Genomic DNA, 19458 nt, shown 5'->3' on the forward strand with positions numbered 1-19458 from the left:
CCAGTCACTGGTATGTTTTCGCTATGTCAGCCACTTCCTCAAGCTGTCGATGGTACATACCATGCAGGGGCTTGTCTGTCCATGCCAACCCTTCTGGCTCCTCCTTACTGGGCTTCTGCTGTCTGAGGCATTCACTCAGTATGTCATCCCAGAGGCTTGCTGTTTCCTCTTGGATAGCGGCTCTGACGCTCACTAGTCCGCGACCTCCTGTCTTCCACTTAAGCTTGGTTTAGGCTTCGGCGTCGCGGCGACGCCGTACCTACGGCGTCACTGAGCATTCGTAGTTCTGCGTCGAGGGAACGCGTTGCTCCGCAATTCACCGCCAAGCCGCTAGGGGGGTGCGGCTGTGTCTTTGTATGGTTTCGGGGGGCTCTTGCTGCCGCGAAGAGGAGTTGTAGAGGTGGTCATACTTGCGTACCTCCTCGATAATTCTTTCTTCGGCTTGGTCCAGTTTTTCTTGTAGCTCTCACCACAGAAATTTTAAAAATGGCAGTGTTGTTGTGCTGCGACCATAGGGCTGCGACTGAACCGAAAATTACGTTCTGAACGGACCAATCACAGTCCTCGACGTTCACGTCACTACGCGTCGACGCGACACGTAGTCAGGATTTTTTGGAGGTGCGCGTCAGGCTATGGCGTAGGGTCCGCGTAGGGGTCTGCGTCGACGGCGTAGGTACGGCGTTGACGCGACGCAGAAGCCTAAACCAGGCTTTAGTGTATAGCCTCAGGACGCTGGACTTAGGGTGAAACCCTCCATGCATCGTAAGGAGCTTCCTTGTCTTGATATCGTGGCTTCCATTTCATCCAGTGGCCAGGATATTATACCAGCAGGGTATCTGATTACTGGCAGGGCGTAGGTGTTTATTGCCTGGATCTTGGTTCTTGCCATTCAGCTGACTCTTCAGGACCTGCCTCACCCTCTGAAGGTATTTGGCTGTGGCTGATTTCCATGTTGCCCATCATGATTGCCATTTGCCCATGGGATCCCTAGGTTTTTGTAGCTGTCCTGAATATCTGCTATGTTGCCTTCAGGTAGTTCAACCCCTTCAGTGGCGATCATCTTCCCTCTTCTGCACACCAACCACGCTTATCCAGTCCCGATGTCATTGCTGTAAATCCTGGTGAGGTGAGTGAGGGAATCAATGTCAGGCTCACTCTTGGCATACAGCTTGATGTCATCCATGTAGAGGAGGTGTCTGATTGTTGTCCCACTTCGGAATCAGTATCCAAAGCCACTCTTGATGATGATGTGGCTGAGGGGGTTTAGGCCTATGCAGCACAGCAGGGGGTACAGTGCATCTCCTTGGTATATACCACATTTCATGCTCACTTCTGCAATTGGCTGTGAGTTTGCTTCCAGAGTTATCTTCCACAACCCCATCGAGTTCTTGATGAAGGCTCTAAATGTCCTGTCGATCTTATACAGGTCTAGGCACTCCAGTATCCATGTGTGTGGCATCGAGTCATAGGCCTTCTTGCAGTCAATCCAGGCAGTGCACAGGTTGGTACTTCTGGTCTTACAGTCCTGGGTGACTGCCCTGTCAACCAGTAGTTGGTTGGCTCCTCAGGTGTTATTGCCAATTCCTTTCTGTGCTCTACTCGTGTACCGATCCATGTGCCTACTCATCTTAGCCGCTATGATGCCTGACAGGAGCTTCCATGTTGTACTCAGGCAGGTTATAGGCTGGTAGTTGGATGGTACTGGGCCCTTCTGTGGGTCCTTCATGATGAGGACTGTAGGGCCTTGGGTCAGTCACTCTGGGTGGGTTCCTGATCTTAGCAGCTGATTCATCTGTGCTGCCAGTCGTTCATGGAGTGCGGTTAGCTTTTTGAGCCAGTAGGCGTGGATCATGTCGGGCCCAGGTGCTGTCCAGCTTTTCATCTTAGACACTCTTTCTTGGATGTCTGCAGCGGTAATTTCTACTGGTTCCTGTTCTGGGAAGCTACTGCAGTCTGCTTTCAATTCGAGCAACCACTGGGGATTCGTGTTATGCGATGCCTCCTTCTCCCGGATACTCTTCCAGTAGAGCTCAGTTTCAGACTTTTGGTGGTGGGTCTTCTTACTACCATTGAGAGCAGACCTTAGCTGGGTTGTTGGAGAACAGTCTATTTATTCTCCTTCCATGTTCACGTCTTCTAGTAGAGATTCATATGGTACTTTGTCTCTTAGCCTTGGCAGGTAAGTAGTTGTGTTCCCCCAGGATTCTGTTATCTGTTCTCTCAGGTCAGCTGCCCTTGTGTTCAGGGTGTCTGTGCTTCTTGGGGCTTGCTACCCAATCTCATTATTCGGGGATGCAGATGCCATCCCTCTTGCCGTAGCATCTTTGTACCATGGATGAGGCACATTGTACCTCATCAATCTCTAATTGCAACAGTAGGTTGTTCTTACGGATATTAGAGCACTGGGTCACAAGTTGCTTTGCAGTCTTCATGGATCTGGGGTTTCGAAGCATCCATAGGTACCTTCTCTCACTGGGGTTGCTGGTGTAGTAGCATTCCAGCAGTGTTTTGTTCTCTGTCCTGCTCTCTGTCCTGCTCCGTGTATGTCATGTTCCAGTAGCCAACTTCTCGTTAGGGTGTCCTGGTCCCCCAACAGTGGACCTTGTTGGACTGGGTGACGTCTGAGCCGAGGCTTTATCTGTTGCTCTCATCCAAGGTGTAGGCATCTAACTGCAAAGGGTCTTGCCTAAGGACCCACCTGGATATACTGTCCTAAGCGGGATTCGAACCCTGTCCTTCCATGTGGCAGTATATATATATATGTATAGAACTCTAGCAGACGGAGGTTGTTGTACCTAGCTTTGAGTTTGTTATGGCTCAATGATTTTCTGCTATAGATTTTCAGGCACACCAGTTGGTTCCACATGAAACAGTGTTGCAAGTACGCCTGTCAAGATTCTCATTCATCCAGGTCATGGTACTTTTAAATGGTTTAAAAGGCAGCTGGACTTGCTTGAGGTTCTAGAAGACATTTTGATCCTCATCCAAGAGCCTTCTTCAGTTCTAAGTGACTGGTTGGGGAGTCCCAGGCATTTATCCTTGTGCAGGATTGTTCACAACTTGAAAGTCATTGAGGTCATACTCAGCCATCATGTAAGGGTCACACGAGTCATGGTGTCATCACTTTGACTAATGTCACCTTGATTACTGTGTTTAGGGGAGATGAGAAGAGAGTCCATCAGGAGAGGACTTTGAAGGTCCAATTTTCAGTTCAGTTGCTCCAGCAGTAAGGTTGGATTCTTTTCCTTTTTCTTTTAATCAGTTTTGAGAAAGGTTCAGAATTCTATATTGGAAAGGTTTGAGCAAGAATCTCAGAGGTTAAATACCAGGGCAAGCAGGGATCCAATCCCTTCTCAAAAACAATGCAAAAGAAAATAATGCATGCTTTCTTATCTTCAGCTTTGGTAACATTTCAGTTCAAACCTGCCTTGTAGGCAACAGAAATTCCTTGCTTGTTTCAAAATGTTTCTTCAAATAACCTTCTTGCACGGTAGCCTGTTTCTGCAATCCAACACTGGCTCCTAACTAACTGTCATCAGTGTCATCTTGAATTGACAATTCAATGGTAACCTTACAGGCTCCAAGATGCCTCAACAATCCATTTAGATGCTGCATTTTGAAAATCTTGAAATTGTTTAATTTTGACATATAGTATTGAATATAGTTAGCTTCTTCTCAGGCAACATGTGTTTTTAAAAAATATGCAACTGAGAGAAATCCAGCAGTGAACTATACATCCAACATCTATGTATTGGATTTATGTCAACCTTTAAAGTGAGTTTCTACACTGCTGTTATTGTCTAGATTTTTTTTTTTTCCCCCCACAGAAACTTTCTTTATCCTTAAGGGTGCTGCAGAGCCAAAAGAGCCAGTAACTCCCTTTAACCTCTCTACATGTTTGCTATGGTTGTGGTTCTGTGTTCTTTCTTCACCTTCAATACTAAAGCACATACTACCTGTTACAGACTCACACTTATTAGCACCAGAAAAGGAAGTGCCGGGATTGCATCAGGTGCAACCCCTTGAGACAGTAACTGGCCACAACATCTTCTTACCAGGCCAACATGAACTGGACACATCCAGCCAGACCTGCAGGACCAAAGGGCATAGCAAGCGGTGTAGCAGCCCAAGGAAGAGGGGGAAGAGAGCCAGGCTAAGAGCTAAACTAATCCAGCTTGGGCCTAAGACCCCTACACTATCCAGTCAATAATAGGTTTTGGCAAGAAATGGACCCAAATCCTGTGACTAAGACAGAGAGGCAGGACACAATGAATAATTTAAGCAATTTAATCATCCTTTCAAAAGAATGGAACAGTCAAATCAGAGATCCAACAGCTTGAGCAGAGGGGCAAGCTAGGGGAAATGGGTCCGAGAGCGAATCCAGATTCAGTAACTGATGAAGCAGACAGACAGGTTGTAGCTGGAGTACAAGGCAGGCACCTAAGCACGGAGAACAAATGGTCAGGGAGGCAGACAGACAGGCAAGCAGAAGTAGCAAAAGGTTCCTTTGATCGATCATTAAGTTACCACTTTCACTGGAACTAAGGGGCCAAGCCCAGCTCCTGAAAAACAACCCCACACCATAATCCCCCCTCCACCAAACTTTACACTTGGCACAATGCAGTCAAACATGTACCATTCTCCTGGCAACCACCGGACCCAGGCTCATCCATCAGATCGCCAGATGGTGAAGCACGATTCATCACTCCAGAGAACACATCTCCACCTCTCTAGAGTCCAGTGGCAGCGTGCTTTACACCACTGTATCCGACGCTTTGCATTAGCACTTGGTGATGTATGGATTGGATGTCGCTGCTCGGCCATGGAAACCCATTCCAAGAAGCTCTCGACGCAGTGTTCTTGAGCTAATCTGAAGGCCACATGGAATTAAGAGGTCTGTAGCTATTGACTCTGCAGAAAGTTGGCAACCTCTGTGCACTATTCGCTGATCCCGCTCCGTCATTTTTTGACTCCACTTCCACTTTGTTATATAAAACCACTGACAGTTAGGAGCAAGGAAATTTCACGACTGGACTTTTTGCACAGGTGGCATCCTATCACAGTACTACACTGGAATTCACTGAGCTCCTGAGAGCAACCCATTCTTTCACAAATGTTTGTAGAAACAGTCTGCATGCCTTGGTGCTTGATTTTATACACCTGTGGCCATGGAAGTGATTGGAACATCTGATTTCAATTATTTGGATGGGTGAGTGAATACTTTTGGCAATATAGTGTAGCTTTACCATAACATCCCGGATGAAGCCTTTGCACTTGACAGGCAAATCATATTCTGTACTGAAAGAATGCCACTCATAGTTTCCATAGTAAATGCAAGAAGAACCCTGCAGAGAGTGAATGTGATAACTACCACCCTGTGAATTCACCCCTTATCGATTAGACCAATGGTTTAAGAAGACAACATCCTGACAGGAAACATCACAAAATGGGATGGGATGAGCCTTGCCCAGGAGTGCAGGGCTCTACAGCAGTTGATTAAAACCAACATCACTCTACATCCACTGAGTATCAGTGATATTGGTGAGGTGAGGTGCCTGTGGAAAACCCAAAGGATACTAAAAGACAGCCACAACCTGTTCACCCTGTTGCTATCTCGCAAGTGACACAAACATATCCGCTGCCATACTAGCAGACTGCAAAGCAGCTTCTTTCCTCAGGCTGTGAGACTTCTCAACTCCACTTCATACAGCATACCCCATCACTAAAAAAATACTCTCTCACATACCTTTTTTACATGGTCATTTCTGATGGCTGGTTTTGGCCATACAATTTTGCACAACTCTCATTCCGACTATAACCAAACTCTTTTATTTGCACTATAACTTACATTTCCCATATTATACTGATATTGCACATACTGGACATATTTTCTATGTGTATACACAGCTGTACTATGGCTCAGGAAGTAGAGTGGGTCAAGTGGCTTGATTCCTGGGGCCTCCATTTTGCATGTCAAAGCCACAACGCATAGGTGGGTAGCAGAACTCTCCATCAAGTTTCGACCATGGAGAGGTTATAGCTTATCATGAATTCCCTTATGAAATAGTACAATAATCAATATGTGCAAGGATGCTCAAAGGAGATGGACCCAAATGTCTTTGCCACTATAATCCAAGCTATTCATTCTGAATCTCAGGATATTTTTGAGAAAAAACCCAGAGATTGTTGAATGTTTCATGCAATATTCAATAAAATGTAAACAAACAAACAAACAAACAAACAAACAAAAAAACCTTCACATGTTATAGGATTCAAATCAGTTGAGTGGTCTTGTTTGAAGTTACATATGAATTCCTGACTGCTGGACAGCTGGGGTCCTGCAGTTCCCACTGCCTAATGAGATCAGAGCAAGCTAGGCTGTGGATGATAGGAGTTGGCAATTGATCAGTAAGTGTTTTCTGTCATTATTTCTGGCTCACACTAGGAGCTAGGCTGTTAGCAGACTTGGTTGATATTGTTGTTATTGTGTCACAGAGCACTCATTCTCACTTTCTGAGTTTCAGTAGTAGAGTCAGCAGACACAGGTCACGCCCTCTATTTGTCGCTAGCCGGCAAAATCCTGAAGGGGCGGGTTCAGCCGTGGTGACAAGCTGTGAGGTGGCACAGCTGTGGCACTACCTATATTTAATACACAGGCTGTGCTGAAGCGTCAGCACTTTTGTGTGAAGTCATGCAAAAAAAACACATTGGTCATAAAAGGTGATACAATCCTGAGAACCATTACTCGTTCAGAAAAACGTTGAAAAAACCTTGTAAATTAAAGGCCGGTTTCACTCCTCATTTTCCTTTCCAAGACTCTTGAGTGCACAATCTTTAACCCAGTCTCTAAATTCCTTTCTGATAACAACCTGCATGATCGCAGCCAATCCAGTTTCAAACGCAAACACTATATGAAGACTGTGCTCTTATCTGTAGTGGAAACACTACGATCAGCTAGGGCTACTGGTCAATCCTCTGTTCTACTATTGCTCGACCTATTGGCTGCCTTTGACACAGTTAACCACTAAATCCTCCTCTTTACACTCGCTGAGGTCAGTATCTCAGGATCTGCTCTCCGCTGGTTTGAGTCCTACCTCTCAGGGAGATCCTTTGCAGTATCTTGGAGGGGAGAAGTGTCTAAATCCCACTGCTTGTCCACAGGGGTACCTCAAGGGTCAGTGCTTGGACCACTTCTCTTTTCAATGTACACCACCGCACTTGCACGGTGCAGTCATCCGCTCACATGGCTTCTCATACCATTCATATGCTGACAATACTGTAGGAATTAGATGACTTACTAATCCCCGGAGGCGGCACGGTGGCGCAGCAGGTAGTGCGCGTGCCTCACAGCAAGAAGGTTGATGGTTCGAACCCTGGGTCGGGCAGGGCCTTTCTGTGTGAAGTTTGCATGTTCTTCCCGTGCATGCGTGGGTTCTCTCCGGGCACTCCGGCTTCCTCCCACAGACCAAAAACATGCTCGTTAGGTTAATTGGTCTCTAAATTGTCCGTAGGTGTGAGTGTGAGTGTGTGAGTTGTCTGTCTGTGTGTCTGTGTATGTAGCCCTGCGATCGGCTGGCGACCGGTTCAGGGTGTACCCTGCCTCTCGCCCATTGCTAGCTGGGATAGGCTCCAGCCCCCCGCAACCCCGAAATGGGATGCGCGGGTAAAGAAGATGAATGAATGAATGAATGAAGTTACTGCCGGCTATTAGTAAGCAAGAAAGTTTTATTGACACAGCTCTTTTTAGTGCTTCACACGGATGAAAAGTTTATAAATTACTAAGGTAGAAATACAATATAATGTTCTGTTTTCTACCTCTCCTTTTTATTCTGCTGTTTTACCAAGAGAATTTCCTTGGCCTGAGATCAGTGAAGTCTTATCTTAAAACACAGCACAATGAAAGACAGACAAGACAGCAATAAAAAGGGTTAGGCTAAAACAGGAGGAAAGGCATGGCCGTTTTTTGTTGTCCAGTTAAGTGGGCGATGGATAAAAGGCAGAGATTGCAAGTGGTAAAGAACTGGAATACAGAACAAGGAAATCAGAAATGGAACTGGGGGCAAGGTCATGCAGAACCTTATAAGTTTTTAATATAGTCTTGTTGTTTATTCTGAATTTTGCTGGAAGCCAATGGAGGGAGAAAGGACAAAGATAATGTGGGACATTTAGCCAGTTCATGTTAATAGCTGCATTCTGAACTAACTGCTAACAGTTTAGAGCAGAAAGAGAAACGCGTAGAAGGAATTACAAAAATCAAGGCAGAAGAAAATTAATATGTGAATTAACATCAACATCATTTTTTCAGTATTTCTTAGTTGAAGAAAACATGACTGAAAAGGCTCAGTAACATGTTGGTCAAAAACATGATTCAGCAGAAAAATAGATCTCTGTATCATCGGCATAAGAGTAATCTTGAAATCATACATTTTGAAAGTGGCTAAACAGAGGACCCAGAGGAAACATGTACAATGAAAAAAGCATTTGTCCAAGGGCCAAACCCCGAGGAACACCACACAGCAGAGGAGGTGAGGAGGACACATGACTTGTTCATGCAGAAATTAAAATATCTATTTGTCAAATAGCAATGACACCATTTTAAAGGTGCGCCAATAATGGCAACACAATGATGCAACCTATCAAGTAAAATGACATGATCAATGGCACCACTCAAATCTAGATCCATTCAGCCATGGCACCATTTTTACATGAGAACAGCTGTTAGCACCCTGCAGCACAGCAGGTACTCACTGTGGAAAAAACTGGAGATCCCTGCAGAAATAAGGAGAAGGAAGAGGGGGATGCAGAGCTGGAGTGAAGTGCTGCGAGACGAAAAGACGATATAAACCATAAATAAAAATCTCTTATTATGGGGAATGTGAGATCTCTCCCTAATATGATGGAAGAGATAATGGCATTAGTCAGACTGCAGGGAGAGAACTGGAAATGTAGCATGATGTGTTTCAAGGAGACATGGCTGAATAAACTCACTCCAGATTCGCATGTTACTTTTGAGAGCACTGCAGAGCAATGGAGAGTAAGAGGAAAGGTGGGGGATTGGCGTAACACAGGACACATCAGTCTAAAGGAGCAATGCTGCACAAGAGACATACAGCTACTAGCTGTTATCATTCGGCCATATTGTCTCCCAAGTGAGTTCTTGCATGTCATCACGATAACTGTGTAAATCCCCCCGTTGGCTGATGCTACAGCAGCTTGAGTCCTTGTATTATCAAGGATGCTACAAGGACATAAAATCCTGGATGCCCTGCAACTTTTGTCCATTAAAGTCAGACAAAAAATACTTATAGTGCTTAGCCCCAAACACCTCCAAACAACATGATCTAAAGAAAAAGTTATCCTGGATGGCGTTTCCCTGCTCTCCAGCACCACTTTAAGGAATTGGAGTTATCTTTTATTCGGATATGTCCTCTACCTGCCACATCAAACAAATTTCAGGGAGTGACTTTTTCCATCTACATAAAATTGCAAAAATCAGGCACATCCTGTCTGCAGAAAATCTAGTCCATGCATTTCTTACTTACTTACTTACTAGATGGCAATTCCTTATCATCCAATAAGACTCTTTAGCTGATCTGACAAATGTACAGACACAAACCATGAAGAGATTGTGTTTCTCCCATATTATCCTTCACTGCACTGGCTCTTAATGGCCAGACACCAGATCATACCTTACAGAGCTCATAGAAAGGGTTCTGCACGTGAACATTAACTTCCGCAGGACAATGCTCATACACTGTTTTAACGGCACCCGCCATGCTGGCATGGTTAGTGCAAATGGCAAATCAAACACAGCTATGAATACTTGAAGGAATTTTATGAACAAATCAGTCCAGATTCCAACTGAAAAAAATGTATGCAAATTGTGCCCAACAGGTCTGAAAAACAAATACAAATGTCAGCCATGACTGTGAACTTAGTTCAGAATTTGAATTGTGAACCATGAACATGAACTAGTTCACTTAATCTATGTAAACTGAAATTTGAGCCAGCTCTTGTGAAGTGTGAATTTGTACAACACTACTAATAGTATCCTATTACCCCACTAGAACACAGTGCTTCCCAGAGTTACTTAAAGTCTTAAGCCTTCAAAAGTGGAATGGGAGCCCGAGCCTTTAGCTATTGTGCACCTCTCCAGTGGAACCAGCTCCCAGTTTGGGTTCAGGAGGCAGATGCCCTCTCCACATTTAAGAGGAGGCTTAAAACTTTGCTCTTTGATAAAGCTAATAGTTAGGGCTGGCTCCGGTGGGCCCTGAACCATCCCCTTAGTTATGCTGCTATTCCAATGATGCGCCACTCTCCTCTTCTGCATCTCCATCTGTAACTATCCTTATCCCACTGATGAATCTTACTAAATCAATATCTTCTCTCCTGTAGTTTTGAGCTTTTTTTGTCTCACTCCTCTCTCTTCCAGTCTTCCAGATATTGCTGCCTCAGGAATTTGTGAATTTGTGATCACATGCCACCTACTGTCTTCATGCTCAACACCCACTGCTAAAATTATCATCATTTTTCTTATTCTCATTGTTATTCCTATTGTTATTATTACAATCCTGTAGTCAAGATTAAAGGAGTACAGACTAGTCATCCTTACGTCTGTGGTGATGAAATCCTTTGAAAGATGGGTGTTGAGTCAGCTGAAAGACATCACAGGTGCCTTGCTGGATGCCATGCAATTTGCCTACCAGGCAAATAGGTTGGTGGAGGACGCAGTCAACGTGGGACTGAACTACACCCTGCAGCACCTGAAACATGCCAGGGACATATCCAAGGATCATGCCAGAAATCCTCCACTCAAAACTCAGCCAGCTCACTGTGTCAGCCTCCACCTGTCAGTGGATAACAAACGTCCTGACAGACAGGCAGTAGTAGGTGAGGCTGGAGAAAATCACATCCAGCACCTGGACCATCAGCACTGGAACCTCCCAGGGATGCTGTTCTCCCTTTACACCAACAACTGCTGCTCAAGAGATCTGTCTGTTAAACTCCCTGAAGTTTGCAGACGACACAATAGTCATCAGCCTGATCCAAGATGGTGACACCTCTGCATACAGGCAAAATGTTGAACAGCTGGTCCTCTGATGCAGTCAGAACAACTTGGAGTTAAGGAGCTCCAGGTTGTGGATAGTGGACTTCAGGAGAAACCCCTCAACACTGCACCCCATCACCATCCTCAACAACATTGTTTCCACTGTGGGATCCACTATTCCCCAGGACCTACAGTGGACTTCATACTTAGCCTAACCCTAACCCAATCATCAGAAAGGTGTAACAGAGGATACACTTTCTGTGTCAGTCAGGAAATTCAACCTGCATCAACAGCTGCTGATTCAGTTCTACACAGATATAATCCAATCTGTTCTATGGACACACATTGTCTGGTTTGAGTCTGCCACAGAATAGGACAAGAACAGACTGCAACTAACTATAAGGACAGCTGAGAAAATCACTGGTGCCAACCTGCCCTCAAGACTTACACACTTCCAGACTGAGGAAATTGGCAGAAAGCATGACTGCAGACCCCTCACATCCTGGACACAACCTGCTCCAACTTCTCCCTCTGGTAGGTACTACAGATCATTGTGTGGCAAACAAAAAACAGGAAAAACGGTTTCTTCCCACCAGCTGTCACTCTGATGAACAGTTAGCTGGTCTTACAACTAACCCTCTAGCACCAAAACATTCCGACTGGCCATTTGTAATCCATTAATGCACAGTTTTTAACGTGCATTTACCACTCATGGTTAATACAAATGGTAATTTCATTGTTTCATTTAAATTGTTTAATGTCTCACCATTCTCTGTACATATTGTTTTATATTTGCACTATTTAATTTCTTGATTTGACTTGACATATCAAACAAACAAACAAACAAACAAAAAACTGTGTTAATATGATAAGCAAACATGAAGTGGATTGTGTTACAATTCTGACAGAGGGCAATGCAACATCAGATATGCAACACAATTTGCACAAACCCACCCACCATATAAAAAAAAATAATAAATGAATAAATAAATAAATCACACAAAATATTTTTTCACAAGATACAGACATTTTGAGGCACATACACAAATGAGGTTACAATATTGCAAATGTTCAGAAAATAGGCATCCTCATAACTAAAAACTGTGGCAAAATGGGATAATCAGCATTCCTCTTTCCAGTCTTTTGGGTCATATTTGATGAAGATTATATGAAACTGGTTTGTACATAAATCAAAATCGTGGGAAATGTGATCAGAGTTAGCTGATCCAGGGAACAAGGACAAAGAACAGTGCTGACAGTGATTCTACTTTATTCTAGAAACACATCATTCTTGGCATTTTTTATGACTACATCAATTCAATACTATTTTAGTCACAACTCTGTCTCATATTGTAATTGATGTGACACAGCAGCATTTGCATCGTAATGTATTTCAAGAACACAAAATGAAACATTTAAAGGAGGCCGTGATGCACAGGAGTAATGACTCCTGGTGATCAAGTATTGCATTTCTCACCATCTCCTAAGAATACCGGGTTATAACCAACCAGTCTGATGTATGTGAGGTGTGTGAGATTATTTTGTATTTTGTAGTGTGATCAGTTCTTACCGAACCATAGAGTTTCCCTTTGTCACTCATGGCAATGAAGAGACCACTTCTCACCCCAAACAGAGTCACCACTCCTCTCTCCACTGGGGAAATTTCTAGAAGGCCTGGGATGAAACATGAAAATATTCAGCAGTTATAGAATACATCGAAAAGATAAAGTAACACACCACTACTAATAACACTAATAATCCTGACAATGATTGCCTTAGAAGTGCATTATAGTCCCAAAAATATTTGAACAGGAAAAGTGGGAAATCACCTGAATAATGTTAATATGTTTAGATTTGACTGCACAGGTGATGAATATGCGTTTTCATATATTGCTTTACTACTTTACTTGAAAACATATTGATGTGGTAGCAATTTAAACTGTTACTCACATGGTGGTTTGAGGAAGCACATAAAAAACTTGATATCTCACAAGTCTTTTTAGGCTTGGAACCTTAACTGTTTTCCTGGGGCCTTCTTGTGAAAGTTTAGGTTTTCTGACATCCCATAAAGACATATAGATCTTAAATGGACATAGTCTATAGATGAATCTGTTGGTTTATTTAGGTGTTGTGCTTGTAAGCAGCCATTACTGCTGTGGTGGAGTATAATTGAACACATTTACACTAAAGACAAATCTACTTTCTTAACAAAGTTGACCCAAATGCAGCAAGCGCACGGAGACTCGGGGAGTGGTTTACAAAGGTTTAATGCATGCATTTTAAGAATGAATAATGACAGAAGGAGGACTGAAAGAGATAGCCACAAGGAGAGATGGTACTGGCTGGGCAGAGTGTAGACCTTAAGGTAAGGATGATGAGAACAATCCAATGGCCGGTTGGCAGGGAAAGGGGAGATGAGAATGGTGGTGGAGAATAAGCAGATAAGCAGAAGATTGACATGAGCAGGCTGGTGGTTGAAGGAGATGTGGAGCACAGAGAGACACAATGATATTCCAAGGGAATATCACAAAGAACAAGAGCACAGGAGTTTAAGGTTCGGCCTGAAGCCTAGCTAACACTGTGAGTAACTGTATGATCTTGCGATGGAGAGACAGGCGATGATGATATATTGCTGCAGTTGATGAGATAATTACTTGCGAGTATGCCAACCGCAGGAGCCTTTGAGCGGCTAAATCTGACCACTCCCACAGACACAAACAAACACAAAGAGACATACAGGGAAGACAGAGGAGACAAGGGAGCAGAAGAAAAGAGAGAGAAACACAAGGAAACATACAGGTAGTAGCATGGCCCATGGCTATCTCCACAAGTAGCTGTTTAAACCACACAAATCGCAGACTGTTTCTAAGTTGTGAACATATTAACGGATTCTGATGATTGATCAAAGCTCTATGTGTCGCTATGACGTTATTTCAGCACTTCAGGAGCATTGCTGCTGACAGACAACAGAAAGCTGTGTTCAACTCATTTGATAACAGGATGAACAAATGTACAATGCCTTTCTGTTTTTCAGATTTTTGTGTGAATCAGAAATTGAAAATCCACATGCTTTTCCCATTTTTCTGTTGAATTTGGCAAACAAGACAATAAAACAGAGAAGGTTAGCTCAATGGTATACCCTCTTAACCCACATATTAAAGCAGACATTGCAAAAACTTGAAAGGAAATGGCAGTCCACCAATTCGCAAGAATTTTGTTTAGCTTAGAAAGATAGTTTTTAAACACAGAGGAAGGCCCTCCACAATGCCAGGGCAGCCTATTATACTCATCATTAATAGAGAAAAATTAGTTTCTTTTCAGCACTGGACCCAGGCTGACAGAGAGTCATAACTCCATTGAACCATGTATTCCTACAGCCTCAATAGTAATGACTTCATGAGCTTATTTCTGATATAATTCTTAATATTTAAGACAAAATTAATCACTTCCTGCCCTCAACTGGTACTGATTTATCTTCAAACATAGAAACCATAGAAACAACTATTAAATCTGATACATATTTAGATTGCTTTTCTCCTGTCAACCTTTACTGACTACCTCACAATTTCTTCATCAAAATCATTAACGTTTATTTAAGATCCCATCCATATAAGGCTGCTTAAAGAAGTTTTAGTTTTGGCTGTTCTTTACTAGATGTAATCAACCTGTCGTTATCAACCCGTTATGTACTACAGCCCTTTAAAGTAGTGGTAATTAAACCTCTTCTTAAAAAGCTTACTCTTGTTAGTATACAGTTTTAGCCAACTTTAACCCCATATATAACCTCCCCTTTCTCTCTAAAATTCTTGAGAAAGCAGTTGCCAATCAGTTGTGTGACTTTCTGCACAACAGTTTCTTTGAGGATTTTCAGTCAGGATTTAGTGTCCATCATGGCATGATACACTGAGGTCCTGAGCAGCTGGGAAACCAGGGAGGCTGGGTGACTGTTAGAAGGAAACATTGTCCCAAGCTGGAGCCCACAGTTCATCACCTACTACTTCATGTTTCGAAGAGGTTCTCCCCACTCAGTGAGACATTTGAGACACACTGAGAAACCAACTCTCATTACTGGCAGCTCCATTTTGATAAACATGAAGTTAGCGACACCAGCAACCATAGTCAAATGCATTCCTGGCTGTCGAGGTGGTATCTTGCAAACAATGTGGGCTTCATAGATAACCAGCACACTTTCTGGGGAAGACCTGGTCTGATTAGGAAAGTTGGCATCCATCCCACTTTGGACCCAACCAAAGCTGTGACAACTCAGAGTTGAGACCAGGGGACAGAGCTGCAGTCCCCCCAAACCCACAAATTAGACCTGCCAGTAGGCAAAAATTCCTACACCAGACTCCTGTCTGATAGTGCTGTAGTTAAATTTAAGGATATGATCCCATTAGCATTTAATTTAATTCCATGTCTCAATAAAAGACACTGCTCCTATGCTAACTTTAGTCCCTCCTAAACTGACTACCCGGTTGATAGTGCTACAGGTTCATTGCGTATGACACTTGACTCTGTTGCCCGTCTAAAAAAGAAAATAATAAAACAGAGAAGGTTAGCTCCATGGTATAACCCCCAAACCCGCAAATTAAAACAAACTTCACAAAAAATAGAAAGTAAATGGCATTCCACGAACTTGGAAGAATATCATTTTGCCTGTCAAGACAGTCTTAAAACATACAGGAAAGCCCTCTGTAGTGCTAGACCAGCCTATTCCTCTTAACTGATAGAGGAAAATAAGAACAATCCCAGGTTTCTCTTCAGCACTGTAGCCAGGCTGACAGAGAGTCATAATTTCATTGAACCATGTATTCCCTTTGCCCTCAGTAATAATGACTTCATGATCTTCTTTAATGATAAAATTACTATCAAGATAGAATTCATTACACGCCCTCAATAAGTACTGATGATTTATTTTCAAACACAGAAGCCAGAGAAATAATTATTAAACCGTTTTTCTCCTGTCTTGTTGTTCTCCCCTCTCCTTCACCTTCACCAACTAATTTCGTCATCAAAATCATCAACCTGTATTTCAGACCCCACCCTGACTAAGCTGCTGAAAGAAGTTTTACCCTCAATTGGCTCTTCTTTAACCTGTCTTTATCAACAGATTACATACCACAGTCCTTTAAAGTAGCTGTAATAAAACCTCTTCTTAAAAAGTCTACTCTTGATCCGGGGGTTTTACAGAGACAACCCTGGTTAAAGTTACAAATGACCTTCTAATTGCATCAGACGAAGGACTCTCTGTACTAGTCTTGTTAGATCTTAGTGCTGCATTTACCATTGACCATGGTATTATATTGCAGAGACTGGAACACTTCATTGGCATTTAGGAAACTGCACTAAGATGGTTTAAATCCAACTTTTCAGATCAATCTCAATTTGGTTCAGGTTAATGATGATTCCTCTGTGCATGCTAAAGCCAGTCACAGAGTTCTGTAGGGTTCTGTGCTTGGGTGAATTCTATTCACTCAATATATACTTCCTTTTGGGAATATTGTCAGGAAACACTCCACAAATTTTCATGGCTGTGCAGATGCTACCCAGCTATATTTATCAGTGAAGCCAGAAGAAACCAATCAGTTAACTAGAATACAAGCGTGTCCTAAGGACATAAAGACCTGGAAGACCTGCAATTGTTTGTTGCTAAATTTGGACAAAACTGAAGTTAGAGTACTGGGCCCTAAACACATTAGAAACTCACTCTCTGATGATATAGCCATTATGGATAGCATTGAGCTAGCATCCAGCACAACTATAAAGAAGTTATCTTTGATCAGGATCCTTTAGCTCCCATGTCAAACAAATCAAGCGTTTTTTGTTTGTTTGTTTTTTTTTTTTTTTTTTTTTTGTTTACCTACGTAACATTGCAAAAATCAGGCACATCCTGTCTCAAAATGATGCGGAAAAACTAGTCCATGCATTCGTAACTTCCAGGTTGGATTACTGGAATTCCTTACTATCAGGTTGCCTAAATTTGTTGCTAAACACTCTCCAGGTGATCCAGAATGCTGCAGCACGTGTTCTGACAAAAACAAGGAAAAGAGATCATATTTCTCCAATATTCGCCACTCTGCACTGGCTCCCTGTAAAATCCAGAATAGAATTTCAAATCTTTCTCCTTACAAAGCCCTAAACCACCACCTTATCTTAAAGAGCTCATCATACCTTATTACCCCACTAGAACACTGTGTTCCCAAAGTGCAGGCTTACTTTAGGTTCCTAAAGTCTCCAAAAGCAGAATGGGAGCCAGAGCCTTTGGTTATCAAGCTCCTCTCTTGTGGAACCATCTTCCAATCTTTGTCTGGGACTGGGGCTTAAAACTTTCCTTTTGAGAGATCACTGAGTAGTGTGTGACAGCAATCGAGCTGGCAAATCAGTTTTTCAGCATCTGTTTGATTGAATGGTGGCATGGTGATTGTTAATTTTGTTAATAGATTAGTTTTTGGGTTAGAGTTAGCTTCGCTCCAGAGTTGCTGCCAACACTTTCATCTCTTGAATGGGGTGACTTCCACTCTACCATTGATCCCTTAAAAGAATTAAGGCTGAATGATTGTTGGATTTTATGTTTGTAAGAATAGCATGCTCGCAGGCCACCTGAAAATGTAGTATTAAATATTATGAGTGCATTATTGTTATATTCTGGACAATTTATATGGTATAATGAAGCATGAAACATTAATATTTCCACTACTTCTGACATTCATTTCTAAACATTCATAGTAGAAATGTTCAGAGGAGTGAGACAAAATAAAGAAGAAAATAATAATAAGTGATAAAATGAATGTTAAAAGTAAAGAAGGCGATGATATTGGTTTGCCTAAAGTGGGCTGACTGTTAGCCACCAGTCAGCATGTCAACAGTACAAAATTAAAAAAAAAAAACTCAAAAACAACAAACATTCAATAGTCACAATATGCTTGAAATAACACTACCTACATGGGAGAAGAAAAAGAACCACAAGTTACATCCTTAATTTCTTTCAATTATCTCTCAGTTACAGTAATTAAAGTGTCTGTGTTTCCCCTCTGTCAATAAAGGTGTTGTTTTCAGACTCCTCATGCTACCCCCTCTTGTTACCAAGAAGTAAATAATTCAGGTTCTGTATTGTATTCAAGATACAAGAATGAAAATGAAAATATATGAAATGTATAGTTCTGGTAATTATTTTAATCCAATACGAAAATCACCTAACATAAAAGTTAAAACATTTGTGCATTAACTTGTTATGGCCAGTGCCACGGTTATTTAACTGATTTACAGGGATTAAAAGGAAATGGGAAAAAAAGACAAAATACTTACTGTATCTGTTTTCATTATGCACACCTTTGATCTTCCCGTTTGGTAACACCTGAATGTGGAAGCCGATGCCAACATTACAGTAAAGCCTTCTTAGTCTCTTTATCCCCAGCAGGTATTCTTCATCTCTAGCTGTCAGCACCATCTTGTCACAGGAGCTGCTGCTGGCCCAAACCGATGACCCATTATTACATATATTTTGTCTCTTACTGCTGATGACTGGGAGAGGAGCAAAGGAGCTGCATAGGAGGATACCATACAGGAGCAGAGGGAGCTTGTACCTTGATGATAACATCTTCTGTTCACCAGTCCCAGCACCCGTAGAGACACACTACTAATTATATATATGTATTTTTAAGCCCAAGTAAATGTTCTCTGAGCATGAACAGAAATGCTCATAAAATCTTTCCAGTGTCAGTCTTGCAGAGAAATACCATGGACAAAGTATTGTAACTTCTGCACTCTCTAAAACTCAGAGAAAAGTTTCAATAGGCACATTTAGACATCTCTAAATACTGTACAAATTTACCAGTGATTTGTCTCCTCTTCCCCAGTTTTGCCTCCTCCTCAGGTATCCAGCAGACAGACAGCATATTTATATGTGCCCCATATTACATCACACACCACCTGCTGTCTTGTTTGTCTGTGAGTCACAGATGCTGTAGAAGCACACAAACTGAGAAATACATAAAACACATAGTGACAGAAAACAAAGAGGAACACGCAAGTACACACAAATATAGAAAAGCAAATAACTGTCTTCTTGTTGTAATAATTTTTCTTTGTTCTTTCATCCCACCTACTGGTCTGCAGTTTTGGGTCCAGTAAAACATTTGACGTCTTCAACTTAACAGGAGGACGCAGTCATTTACCTGCTCCATCAATGTCTTTCTCATCTGGAGCACACTGGGAGCATGGTGAGGGTCATGTTCGATGTTTGACTTCTCCAATGCTTTCAGGACAATCCAACTATCACTGCTCAGGGGGAAACTGGAAGGAGCTGTCATAGACTGCTACCTAGCTGCATGGACCAATGACTACCTCACCAACAGACCACAGTATGCAAGGCTTTGCAACTGTGTGTCTGATGTGGTAGTTTGCAGCAAAGT

General features: G+C 42.4%; 1 protein-coding gene and 1 pseudogene across 1 annotated transcript in view; one reads left to right on the top strand and one right to left on the bottom strand.

The window, feature by feature from the left end:
• The window catches only part of LOC143326067 (fibroblast growth factor 4A-like), a 33411-nt gene extending 14767 nt beyond the window's left edge, over window positions 1-18644 (bottom strand). The window contains exons 1-2 of the mRNA XM_076739538.1: window positions 18353-18644; window positions 12618-12721 (exon numbers count right to left, since the gene is read on the bottom strand). Of these exons, the coding sequence (XP_076595653.1) occupies window positions 12618-12721; window positions 18353-18644 (396 nt within the window). The remainder of the gene's footprint in view (window positions 1-12617; window positions 12722-18352) is intronic.
• On the top strand, window positions 13970-17385 carry LOC143325667 (uncharacterized; annotated as a pseudogene).
• Window positions 18645-19458: the final 814 nt, after the last annotated feature.

Source organism: Chaetodon auriga, chromosome 9, assembly GCF_051107435.1.
Source record: "Chaetodon auriga isolate fChaAug3 chromosome 9, fChaAug3.hap1, whole genome shotgun sequence".
NCBI classification, from domain to species: domain Eukaryota; kingdom Metazoa; phylum Chordata; class Actinopteri; order Chaetodontiformes; family Chaetodontidae; genus Chaetodon; species Chaetodon auriga.